The 13,612-nt window shown below is 38.7% G+C and overlaps 1 protein-coding gene across 3 annotated transcripts in view; it reads right to left on the bottom strand.

Annotated features, from left to right (window-relative positions):
* Positions 1 to 13,612, bottom strand: part of UBE2Q2 (ubiquitin-conjugating enzyme E2Q family member 2) — a 60,455-nt gene that overhangs the window by 46,102 nt on the left and 741 nt on the right. For 2 of the 3 annotated variants that reach the window (XM_011932815.1, XM_011932817.1), the window contains exon 2: positions 3,102 to 3,203. In XM_011932815.1, the coding sequence (XP_011788205.1) occupies positions 3,102 to 3,203 (102 nt within the window). Of the gene's footprint in view, positions 1 to 3,101; positions 3,204 to 13,375; positions 13,585 to 13,612 lie in introns of those variants that run through there. The other variant, XM_011932816.1, reaches the window with a different exon arrangement.

Below are 13,612 nucleotides of genomic sequence, written 5' to 3'. Positions count from 1 at the left end.
CCTCCCCCCTCTCCCCTCCCCATGATAGGCCCCAGTGTGTGATGTTCCCCTTCCCGAGTCCAAGTGATCTCATTGTTCAGAAACTAGGCTACGATAAACTGGCAGAGGCTGTAAGAGTGGGAGGTGAGTTGTTTTCTCCTTCATGTAAATACATTCACTTTATAAAAAACTAGGCCCAATGTTATATCCTATTTCATTTAACCTTAAGAACATGTTTACTTAATATTTTAGACACTGAAAAGTAACTCATTTTTGCTATTATAAAACCATTATCTTTAGATCTTCTGAAGCAACTTCCTAAAAGGAGGTAGCAGTAACAGAACTATGTCTACCATTCTTTCCCATCAACCCCCTTGCTGGGGATGTAAACATGTGTCCACCTAGCTTTTAATTTTTACCTCTTACCTTCATGGCTCTCCATACAAACCTTAACTCGTGTGTGTGTGTGTGTGTGTGTGTGTGTGTGTGTATATGGAGAAAGAAAGAGAAAGAGGGTCTTGCTATGTTGCCCAGGCTGATCTCAAACTCCTAGGCTCAAGCAATCCTCCCACCTCGGCCTTCCAAAGTGCTGGGATTACAGGCATGAACCACTGTGCCAAGCCTCAGCCTTAACTCTTAAAATATTTTTTTTTTTTGGAGACAGAGTCTTGCTCTGTCACCCAGGCTGGAGTACAGTGGCACAATCTCGGCTCACTGCAACGTCTGCCTCCCAGGTTGAAGCAATTCTCCTGCCTCAGCCTCCCAAGTAGCTGGGATTACAGGTACATGCCACCACACCTGGCTAATTTTTGTATTTTTAGTAGAGACAGGGTTTCGCCATGTTGGCCAGGCTGGTCTTGAACTCCTGACCTCAACTGATCTACCTGCCTGGGCCTCCCAAAGTTCTGGGATTACAGGTGTGAGCCATCACGCCCAGCCTTCTGTTCTTAAGAATAGATGTGTTTACACCAACTATAACTTATTTTGACAAAAATCAGTTGAGACTCAAACTTCCTCAAATAGTTTTCCTAAGACTATTTACAGAATAATCTGTCCTTTCCTTATTAAGTTAAAACACTACTTTCACCTTACGCTAAATTCTCATTTGCATGACTCTGGTTCTAAATTTCCATTGCCTTTATCTGTCTGGAACAGGGTTAGTACACAACATTTTATTGAACATCTGGTTGAACAAGTCTATTCTTTTTTTTTTTTTTTTAATCATTTACTCTTTTAAACGTTAGAGTCATTTTGTTAACTTCCAAAAATAAATCTGCTGGGATTTGTACTGAAATTTATTATACACACACACACAGATACACGTATATACATATGGATATATATACGTATTATGTATTATATATATATATGTATACACACACACATACATATACATATTTTTTTTTGAGATGGTCTCGCTCTGTCACCTAGGCTAGAGTTCAGAGGCACAATCTAGGCTTACTGCAATCTCTGCCTCCCAAGCTCAACTGATCCTCCCACCTCAGCGTCCTCACTAGCTGGGACTACAAGTGTGTACGGCTGCACCCTGCTAATTTTTGTATTTTTTGTAGTGACGGGGTTTTACCGTGTTGCCTAGGCTGGTCTTGAACTCATGAGCTCAAGCAACCTGCCTGCCTCAACATCATAAGGTTCTGGAATTACAGGCATGAGCCACTGCACCCAGCAGAAATTACATTTACGAATATGAAGACATGGTGATAAGTGACATATTTATAACATGAGATCTGCTCATACAGGAACACAGAATGCAAATCCTTCCTTCCACTCAGCAAAACTGTCGTGTTCTTGATAAAAGTCCTGCACATCTAAGTTGATTCCTAGTTATTTAATTTTTGTTGAAATACTTGAAAAAATACTTTATCACTGTATCTTCTATGTGATTATAGCTAAAATTGTGGAAAGCTATTAACTTTTATGTAACAGATCTTTTAACCAGTAATCTTAAAAACTCTTTTTTTCAGTTGGTTCCTCTGAATATTTTTAGGTAACCAATCATGTCAGCTGAAAATAATGATGATTATTTTTCTATAAAGACTTTACAATATCATGGGAAAATACAGAATTTTTTTTTTTTTTTTTTTCCTGAGACGGAGTTTCACCCAGGCTGGAGTGCAGTAGTGTGATCTTGGCTCACCACAACCTCTGTCTCCCGGATTCAAGGAATTCTCCTGCCTCAGCCTCCCAAGTAGCTGGGATTACAAGCATGTGTCATCATGCCCAGTTAATTTTTGTATTTTTAGTAGAGACAGGGTTTCACCATGTTGGCCAGGCTGATCTTGAACTCCTGGCCTCAAGTGATCTGCCCGCCTCGGCTTCCTAAAGTGCTGAGATTATAGGCGTGAGCCACCGCACCCAGCCAGTAAATGTGTTTTAAACTGATATAAAACTAAATAGAATATAACCTCAACTATTTAAACATATGTATAAAGTTATATGTATTTTACTAGCAAAGAAAAAATATATACTGGTAGAAAATAACCATCATGTCAACAGTGGTTATATTAGGTAGAGAAATTATGGGAGATTTTAATATTTTTTTCTGTCTATATTTTACTAATTTTCTCAACAATGGTTGCTCATGAGTTTTATAATCAAGAAAAAAAAGTGTTAAAAATTTTTGCAACACAGAAAGTTATATTTCTTTATATACTAAAAACAAAAATAAAACTTTATATTGGAATACCTTTGACTTTTGCTGCACTTACAGACCTTGAAAGAAAAGGCAATTCCCTCATACTAGTTCTGGCATCATTCTCCCCATCTCTTCGTTCACTTCCACCTTGGTCTTTTTTCTGCTTCCCACCTTGGCTAGTGATCTCTGCCCAAAATGCTTGTTTGGCTTAGTGGTTAGAATTCAGGGAAAAAAGAGATCCCTAATTCGTAATCGAAATTAAGGTTATACATGTGGGAAATAAAAAAGAGAGACCAGGTAGTAAACAGAATTTGAAGGACAACAACAACAACAACACAAAACCTACTCTTTAATTCCTACAAGATTATAATCATTAATCATGCTTTTATAGCATATTATCTCTTAACATTTAATTTCTATATGTAATGTTCATGAGGAAAAAAGAAAATAGCTTGGCTTATTTTCTTACCGAATTGTTGTTCTTAGTATCTTCTAGACCTTCCAGAACTGATGTCAGATTTGGGTCATCAGAGTCCACAAACCATATTGGTGAAGAAGATGGATAGGATTCCTGTTTAACACAGAGACACCTATGTTAAACATTTACATACAGACTAACCCAAATATGCAATTAAACCACACCACTAAATGGCAAGATGACCATGGATTTAAACAAAATGTATGGAGGAAAAGACAACACGTTAAAAATCATGTGAGGAGCCGGACTTTTGAGACAGCCATTCTCCTTGCATAGCACTGTCTGTTGCTATAGCTCATAGAAGTCAATGATTTTCTTCAACACTGGTAGGCAGCCTCTAAAATGGCCCCAATCACCTTCACCTCCTGCCATTCACACCCTTGTAAAATTCCCACCCCTGGACCTAGTGAATCACTTCTAACAAAGAGAATACAGCAAAAGTAATAACATCACTTCAGAAATTAGGCTACCAAAAGACTATGATGTCTGCCTTGGTCACCCTTCTCCTGCTCTTTCCATTGCTCCCTCTGATGGAAACCAGTTGCCATGTGATGAGGTGCCCTATGGAGAGGCCCACATGAGGTATTATAAAAGGCCTCAGAACAAAAGCCATCTAGAAATAAAGGCCCAGTCCAACAGCCTGTGAGACAAATCCTGCCAACATCTACATGAGTGAGCTTGGAGACTGATTCTCTCCTTATCCTGCCTTAGGATGATCACAGCTGCCACAAATACCTTCACTGCCTGGTGAGAGGCCAAGTCAGTGAACCCAAGATAAATTGTACAAAATCCTGACCCACAGAAATGGTGAGATGTTTGTTGCTTTAAGCTGCTAAATTTGTTACAGAGAAATAGAAAACTAATTCAAACACCGTAAAATTCTAATGTTTTAACCTATCACACAAAGTTCTACCAAGAAATGCCATTACTACATACATACACACACATACACACACACACACACACACGCATTTTGTTTTTAACCTCAAGACGGAGTCCTGCTCTGTGGCCCAGGCTGGAGTGCAGTGGCGCAATCTTGGCTCACTGCAACCTCTGCCTCCTAGGTTCAAGCGCTTCTCCTGCCTCAGCCTCCTGAGTAGCTGGGATAACAGGCACCTGCCACCACGCCAAGCTAATTTTTTGTATTTTTAGTAGAGATGGGGTTTCACCATGTTTGCCAGGCTGGTCTTGAACTCCTGATCTTGTGATCTGCCCGCCTCAGCCTCCCAAAGTGCTGGGATTACAGGCATGAGTATCTTTTTAAATACATGTGATTTTTGAAAAAAGCTAACAAACTAAGCATTATGTGCTTTCACCCACTAACAGACATTTACTCTGTTACTTTGTATGGTTTTCTATTATAAATTGGGGGGAAACCATTATTATTAAATATTAGCTTCAGAACAACTAGGTTCAAGTCATGGAAAACAATTTTGCAGAAACAATTTTAGGAAACACTGCTTTGAGAACTATAATCTGATTTATAGCTGAAGCCACAGAAACTGAATATTTTTAAAGAATTTTGACAAATGTTCTTTTAAGAATAAGTTGCATTGATGGAGGACATCATTAATAATATACCTGGTCAATAATGAGTTATTTACTATTCTCATTCCTCTAACTCTTACGGTGCCCCAAATCTCTTTACAGGCTAAATGAGAAACTCTTCAGAATTAATCCTGTTCTTGAAGAACACTACTTATTGAGTACTGCATATTCTTATTCAAATTCTTCAGCACACGTTGGGAATACACCATCTGGACCACTTTTACTGTTTTAGTTTTTAGGTTTCTTTTTCCTTAGGCTAAAGAAACTGCAACTACACTTAGGATCTCATTTTATTAGGTTAGTATTTGTCTAGTAAACTTCAGCATAAGCCAAGAAACATATATGTTGTCACTCTGGACTGAAACCCCTCAAAACCATATTAAGAAAATTACAAAAACAACTGAAATCATGTTTTTAATCTTGTAGATGGAAAGATATGATACACTGTAGGTCTAAGTACTTATTTCAATGGTTCCCAAAGTGGGGCCTCTCAGACCCCCAGGTCCAAACTATTTTTACAAGAATATTAACATGTTGACATATGCTGTAAGGGTGAAGATACAATGGTGGATAAAAATGCTGGCACTTTAGCACAAATAAAGGCGGTAACACCAAACTACTAGTAGTCATGGTATTCTTCACTATGCACAGGAAAGGTTTAAAAAGGAAGAGCAACAAAAGATCAGTTTCATTTAAGAATGTCTATGATAAGGCTGGGAATGGTGGCTTATGCCTGTAATTCCAGCACTTTGGGAGGCCAAGGCAGGAGGATCACTTGAGCCCAGAAGCTCAAGATCAGCCTGGCCAACATGGTGAAACCCCATCTCTACAAAAAAATACAAAAATTAGTTAAGCATGGTGGTTGCATGCCTTCAGTCCCAGCTACTTGGGAAACTGAGGCAGGAGGATTGAGCACAGAAGGTGGAGTCTCCAGTGAGCTGTGATCACGCGACTGCACTCCAGCCTGGGTCACAGAACAAGGCCCTGTCTCAAAAATAAAAAGAATATCTATGATAAAGCAGTGAAAATTTTACTACATCTTAATCCTTGAATATGTCTTTTTAATATTTCAAATGATGAAATGGGAAGTATCCTACAGACTGCCTGAGAAAAAACCCTTGTGTAACTAAATCGTGAACTGAATTAACCACTTTAATAGAATACTATTTTTACTTGAAAGGATGATTGACAATGTTATTTCAACTTGGGTTTTTGGATTTTCCTCAAAAAATAAGATTCTGTCATTTCAAGGAAAACGACAGGCCATAATAAAATTCAATAATAAAACAGCTAATAATAAAATGCAAGTTTTTGAACAAAAAATTAGAATTTTTGAAAACTTGTATACACCACTGTTTTCCAAGAATATCCTGATAACATTGATGGCAATACTGATGAATGTATTTTGAAACTATAAAATCAAATGTATCAATATTTAGAAGATCTCGGTGAACCATTATTATCTAAATGATCAATGCATGCATGCAAGGGTAAAAGATCTAAAGTTCAAGAAAGACCAAGTTTTGATGGAGTATCAAAAAAGAAGCCTAGGCAACATGGCAAAACCCTATCTCTAGAAAAAATACAAAAAATTAGCCAGGTAAGATGGCCTACACCTGAATCCCAGGAGACTGAGGGTGCAGTGAGCTGTGATCACACCACTGCACTCCAGCCTGGGCAATACAGTGAGCCCCATCTCAAAAAAAAAAAAAAAAAAGAATATCCACAATTATCTAAAATGGCCATTAAAATATTCTAGAATTTTTCCAACCAGGTGTCTGTATGAGATTAGATTTTGTTTACATTATTTCAAGCAAATATCATACAACAAATTAAATGCAAAAGCAAATGACAGACCAAACATCAATGAAATCTGCAAAAAATGTAAGACTGTGATACTATTCTATTTTTGGCTTGGAAAATTTTGTTTCATAAAAGCATTTATAACAATATGTGATGAGTTTTTAAAGAGTCATTGTTTTCTCTTTTTTTTCTTTACTTTTTTTTTTTTTTTTGAGACGGAGTCTCGCTCTGTCACCCAAGCTGGAGTGCTGTGGCCGGATCTCAGCTCACTGCAAGCTCCGCCTCCCGGGTTCACGCCACTCTCCTGCCTCAGCCTCCCGGGTAGCTGGGACTACAGGCGCCGCCACCTTGCCCGGCTAGTTTTTTGTAGTTTTTAGTAGAGACGGGGTTTCACTGTGTTAGCCAGGGTGGTCTGGATCCCCTGACCTCGAGATCCGCCCGTCTCGGCCTCCCAAAGTGCTGGGATTACAGGCTTGAGCCACCGCGCCCGGCGAGTCAATGTTTTCAATATTTCTGATTTAACTTCTAGTGATAAACACCAACAGACATCTTACATAAACCAAAGCCCTTGGGTCCTCAATATATTTTCAAGAGTGTAAAGGAGTCCTGACCGCAAAACTTTGAGAACTACTGCCTTCCCTTCCACTTTCCTTCCTTCCTTAGAATTTCTTCCTTGGAAGAAACATCCCTTTGCCATTCTATATTAACTTACATAGTTCCATTGAGACCAGTTTCGCTACCTCCTTCCCTCCCATCTTTCCACCTCCCTCTCTTGACACAAAACCTGACCAAAGGACTCGACCAGCCCACCCCATTTCCAGTGATTAGCTGTCAGGTGGGTTAAACCAAGAAAATCTGGGTTTTCCCTGAGACTAGACCTCTAGTTCCGAGAGATCTGGAATCATAGGGACAAGGTTGGCCACCTCGGTGTGGTCAGAATTCATCTTGCCTAAACACGAAGAGTAAGTTATAACATGGATCTACAATATTGTTGAGTGAAAAAGCAGATTACAAAAAAATCTGATTTTTTTACGGGAGAGGGAACATATATAAGCATCGGAGAAAAAATATAAGCAGATAACTGGAAAGATACAAAATTCTAGTAGTGGTATATTCTGAGTGGTTAGAATTATAAGTAATATCTCCCGGTTTTGACTAAAATTTTTTAATGTCTTACAGTAAGATTTTGTTTTCCATATTATAAAATATCCACCACCCCAGGAAACTTAACCTTTAGCACAAACTCTACATCATTTTCAAGGTTTATTCAGTTTAATATTTAAGACACAATCTACTTTGAAACACATCTAAAATAATGACCAACATTTAAACCTATGTATTAATGTTTTCAATCTTTCACATGCTTTAAGTTCTGTAATTTTGATCAGGTTAACTAAACTTTATATCTATCTTGAAAAGATAAGTTTTCCTACTATTTCTCTTTAAAATAAATATGACCTACAATATGTCAGTTTTTAAACAGTGAATGGTGCTCAAAAATTCCAATACAAATTCAGGCAGTTTTCCCGTACATAGAATGTTTAAGTGCTTCTAGCACTGCTCTTTTTCACCACAGTTATGAGAACACAGAACAATTATCTAAGCATCTAATTATTCAGGTCCTTTGTTCTCATCCATCCTATTAGTTTCATAGTAATTTTAAGGCCTGTGAGGATGAAGTTGTCTGTGACAGCTACCATAAAGATTATTGTAAGTGGACAAATTTCAAACAAATTCATCACCACTACCATCCCCACCATAAAACTGTCTTAATACAGGGAAACACAACTGAAGATTAACCAAGCCAACCTCTTTACCTGTCACTGCTTAAGAAAAAGATTTTTTTGTCTTATTTAGAAGTAACTTTCTGTATCTATTTTTCTCCATAAATCCACTGAAATCATTGTGTGGCTCTATTTCAAGCACCAGCAACCAAAACTGCCTGCCAGAATGGTCAGTTTTCGTATCTTTCCAAATGTAGGACACAGCTATCTTCAGGGATTTCATAATTTTTTAAAAAACGATGCACAAACTTCTTGAAGGTTCAGAGATATAGCAGTTGCAATTCTTCTGAAGGCTAGTTATGGGACACATTACTTTCATACTTTGCTGTTCAATAAATGTGGGGTGGAGAATGAAGTAAATTGACAGAATTAGCATATAATACCTTAATAAAATTCTAACTGCTCTGACAACAAAAGATACTTAAAATGCACACACATGGTTCCCTGCTAGTCATTTTACAAATAAACAACCAAGTAGCTAACCTAGAGCCCACAAAAGCAGAGTAAAATTTCTAACTCTTGTTAAAATAAAAATGCTTATAAACCCAAAGAGAAAATGCTTAAGTATTCAAACACAAGCAGCAAATTACAGCTACTGAGAACATCATTGTAAGCAAACTCAGGCACAGAAAACAAAGGTGCTGATGAGGATCTGAACCACCTAAGCTGCAGAAACCCACTGGATGGTTTCCTAGGTTCCAAGTCAGGATTATCTTTCAGAATCTTCTAGAAGAGATCACATAACACTGTTACAAAGGATCTGGAAAAAGGGACCCCTGCTTTATCACTCTGGCTCTCCAGTCATGCTTTACATTTGGCAGTGACTATTTCCATTCAACTCAATTCCCCACCCCTCAACTAGCTGACATTTATCAAATACCACCTTTTTCCAGGTCTAAGTAAGTTTAACCAAATTAAAAAAAAAAAAAAAAATCAAGATACTAAGGGATATACTATTCACGAAAGGGAAACCTAAGTCTCCTCTTCATGTATCTGTTCCTTTCAAAGACAAGGATAAAAATGGGGATGAGAGAGCATACATAACCACTAGGAATTTGACCCTATATTATAAATTGGTCAGATAAATGAAAACAATGATTCTTCTGGAATGAAAGTACCACTTAGGTGCTTAACATGACAGTTCTGATATTTCCAAATGCTTTTCCATGAATTGAATTTGGAAAGGTAATCTGTCCCAGGAGGGCAAACCAAAGAGAAAGTCTTAGGCTCCTTAGTCCAGGTTTATTTCCTTTGTATAACTTTGACTGGACTACTTTTTAATCACAGTAAAGACTAGAAAAATGCAAGATAAAGTTAACAGCATTGCTTTATTTCCCACGAAAAGCTGTTATAAAACATTTTCAAAATAAAGTGTTTTTCAGCTCCAAATGACACCATCACTTTTATATTTGTAGAACACAATATCATTGCCAAAGAGCTGTCCTCTATATGCTCTCTTGCAAGGCAAAAAATATTATCTACTATATATAGAAACACAGTAAAAGAAGTGATTTACTTAAGCTCCTAACTACTAAATAAAAGCTAAACTTCTCACTTTCTCCTGGATTCACAGCTCCAACATTTCTAAAATTTAGTATCTTGCTGTTGGGGGTACGCGCTTTTTGGCAATAATCAATAGAAATTTAATTAACCAATCAAAAAAAAGTCCCACTAAAAGCAGCCTAGCAAACAGCCACTTATGCAGAAAGCGTAATAATTTATGCTCTGCAAGTAATATAAAAAATGAAGTTTCATTTGTTTACTAGCTAATTTACTTACTGGGGGAGATTTTTCATTCTAAAACAGTGATTCCCTACCAAGAGTGCCCAGATGCCAAAAAGTCCATAAAAGGAGTAATGGAGTTGCCAAGTTATGTTAAATACTTCAAAAGGACTAAAAGAAAGCCATATACTAGCTCCCAGTAAGGCTGCACAGGTTATTAAAACAAGCTGCTTTGCATTTCGGTGTGATTGTAACAACTAATTAGATGGCAATCAGGTTAAATTACTGAAGATGGAAAAACTATACTTAAGTTTGTGTAACAGGCAATGTTTCATATCATGGCTTCACAGAAAAGAATAAAAAGGACTCCTAGAGGTTGAAAAAGAGCACTCTTTTCCCTTCATTATTTAAGATTAGGACAAATTTATAAAACAGGAAAATAATTAGCTCAATTCCTTTGGCCTACAGAGTAAAACATCTACTCTGTTCAGTCTTTTTCACTTCTTACACTCTCATATGAAGTCAATTTACACACTTCCTTCAAGCCCTTAGAGACCTTTTTGTATTACCCATGACAAGTTCTTGATGTTATCTCTGCACTTTTGACAAATTCTTAGCAGTTAACTTACAAGGCAATTAAGATTTTTGTTCAAATACAATATAGCTAGAATAGGGCCATATACTCAATATTTATGAAGCATTTATTAAGTGGAAAAAGCACAAAATATTCTCCCCTGCCACCATAAAAAAAAAAAAAATTTAAGGCTTACACAATACAGCGTAAGAAAACATGACAAAAGCAAAAATAGTAAGGACTAAAGATGGGAAGAAGGGAAAATATCAGCATGAACTAAATATGACCCAGAAGAGCCTTGAGGGATGGTCAGGTATATAAAGACAAATGGGGTAGGGTTAAGGGGTGGAGGCTGGGGGCACATTCTACAGGGGGAAATACAGCTGATACAGAAACCTGAAAGGAAAAGCCGGCAGAGCACCTGTACAGGACTCTTCAGGAACTAGCATGCACGTGTGTAAAAAACAACTTAGTTTCTCAAACATTAGAGAAACTGCATAAGGCTGTTTCTTGGTAAGTATAAAGATGACAAGGCCTAGCATGTAGAACTCAATAAATAATTGAACTGTCTAAAGAGGAAAAGTTAAATAAGTCAAACTCATTACCTTTTAAGAGTTACAGCTTTAGAGAATAACAAATCATAAATCAAACCAAATCATTTGAAATCCAACCCCATTTTTCCCTTGATCTTTCCCTTCAAAGCAAATGGTATCGACACGAACAAGCCATGTAGATTTTATCAAAACACTTATCCATGTTTAAAAGAGTCTTTACGGCCAGGAACGGTGGTTCACTCGTGTAATCCCAGCACTTTCGGAGGCCGAGGTGGGTGGATCGCTTGAGGTGGAGTTCAAGACCAGCCTGGCCAACATGGCGAAATCCCGTCTCTACTAAAAACACAAAAATTAGCCAGGTGTGGCGGCGGAAACCTGTAATCCCAGCTACGCTGGAGGCCGAGACAACAGAATTGCTTGAACCTGGGGGGCGGAGGTTGCAGTGGGCTCAGGTCGCACCATTGCACTCCAGCTGGGGCGACAGAGCAAGACTCCGTCTCAAAAAATAATAATAATAATAAAAAGAGTCTTTAACTTCAAAAGATACAAGCAGAAATATTTACAGATGAAGTGATCTGTCCGGAATCTGCTTCAAAATAATCCAAAGCGGAGTACAGATGAGGATTAGCCAAAAGTTCATCATTGTTGAGGCTGGCTACATTACACTGTTCTTTTGTACGTTTGATGTTTTTCCATAATTAAGAGTTAGCAGACATTTGTACTGAGCAGCTGCCATTATAATTATCTCCTGATAGTCTGTCATATTTCACTAGCACCTCAATTTTAATAGTTTCTACCTAGCGGTGGGTGCCATTACACTAGTCCTCACCAAATCCCTCCTTGTACTGAAAGTGTCTCATTCACTTCTTGCTCCATTTCTGTTGCCACTGCCTAATCCAGGTCATCACTCCTTATCTTTATCTGCAGCAGACTCTTACCAGCCTCCAATACGGTTCTCGATGGGACACCAGTGGCACTTTAGGTGGGATAATTCTTTGCTGTGTCAGACTGCCTGAACGTTACATTTGATATCCCTGTACTCCTAGCACTAAACGCCGGCACAGCAACAAGACCACCCTAACCCCACTGGGATAACCACATTTCCTAATGCCACCCACCGGAGAGAACCACTTCCAGTCCTGGATGGCAGTTACATTCTCCCAACTTACCTGAGTAAACTTAGTAGCTTCCCACGGCCTACAGATTCAGCCTCCTATCATTCAAACCAGCCCTACCTTTCCCTGGCCATGCCTCAACTTCTACCGCAGTAATCATCCTCGAAGCCATTCAGGCCAGTCTCCTTAAAACACCTGCTTCATGACAACTAATACACTTTGTTTTCCACTCTTGGAAAATCTTCCCCTTCTCCAGCCTATATCGTGGGCCTCTCAAGTCTGAGCATAAATTTTCTACTTCTAAGCAAACCACACTTTCTCAAGTCTCCGTGTCTTCTTTGGGTGGAGTTTCCTCGGTCTAAAATGCCCTTCCGCCAGTCTTCCAAAATTGTATTCACCTGTGGAAGCTCGTCTCTAACTGTCTCAGCCTCTCATCAAAGCCTTTCTCTGAAGCGCACCTCCCCCAAGTCAAAATTAGTTGCTCCCTTTGGCTTTCATGATGATACCATAGGATTTGTCACTTTCTTGAACTCTTCCCCCAATAAAATGGGGTTCTGAAAGCGAGGACTGCTCCACTCAATTCTGCAACACTAGTACCCAGAACACTCAGACGTATTCATTCAGTAAATGAATTCTCTCCTCAGTACAGCACTTGACTGCGTGGTTTTTTTGCTTTTTTTTTTTTTTTTTAATGAACACACCACCTCCCCCAGATAGTCTGGTAACCATTTTAAGGTCAATTATAACATCAAGGTTTTTTGCAAACGCCAGCCACACTGCAGGCACTTGAGTACCCACTGACTCAACCAAAGAGAGTTAAAAACAACAGACTTGGTTTTAGCCATGTTTGAAGAGGAGCCCGAAACCACCACCTTGACGCCTACTATAACCAAGAGAATATTCTGCAGTTTGGACCAATATCCTAAATCAATTTCACGACGAACAGCCTCACAATACACTTTTATGGAGAAAATACTTCAATTCCTTTATCAAGCCTTGGGTTTCTAATGAGCTTTCTGCTTAATAAGTTTTTTAAAGTGTCTTTTCAGCTTTGTGACATAAGTGATCTTCCGGGGAGCAGCCCTGGCGCGTATCTTCTTTCACCTATCCATTTTCGAGGCTTACACACAAAGGAGGGGCCACACGAATACACACTCCACACCACCTGCCGCATCGACGGTACTAGGCGCCTTTCCAGAACACAGCAGCGCGCAGCCAGGCCCGGGGAAGAGGGGTCGCTCAAACAGCACCAGAGTCTGCATTCCAACTTTTCCTCCGTCAACGAGTCCATTCTCATTGTCAGTTTCCCCTTAAACGCAAACTTAAAAATAATTGGCTGACCAAGTGAGAACGAGGAAAATCTGACTGAAAAATGAGGCGTTAAAACTTATGAGCCGTTCCC

Source organism: Colobus angolensis, unplaced genomic scaffold, assembly GCF_000951035.1.
Source record: "Colobus angolensis palliatus isolate OR3802 unplaced genomic scaffold, Cang.pa_1.0 Scaffold99, whole genome shotgun sequence".
NCBI lineage: Eukaryota > Metazoa > Chordata > Mammalia > Primates > Cercopithecidae > Colobus > Colobus angolensis.
Note: the sequence above shows the minus strand (reverse complement) of the source record. Positions and strands in the feature narration are given on the sequence as shown.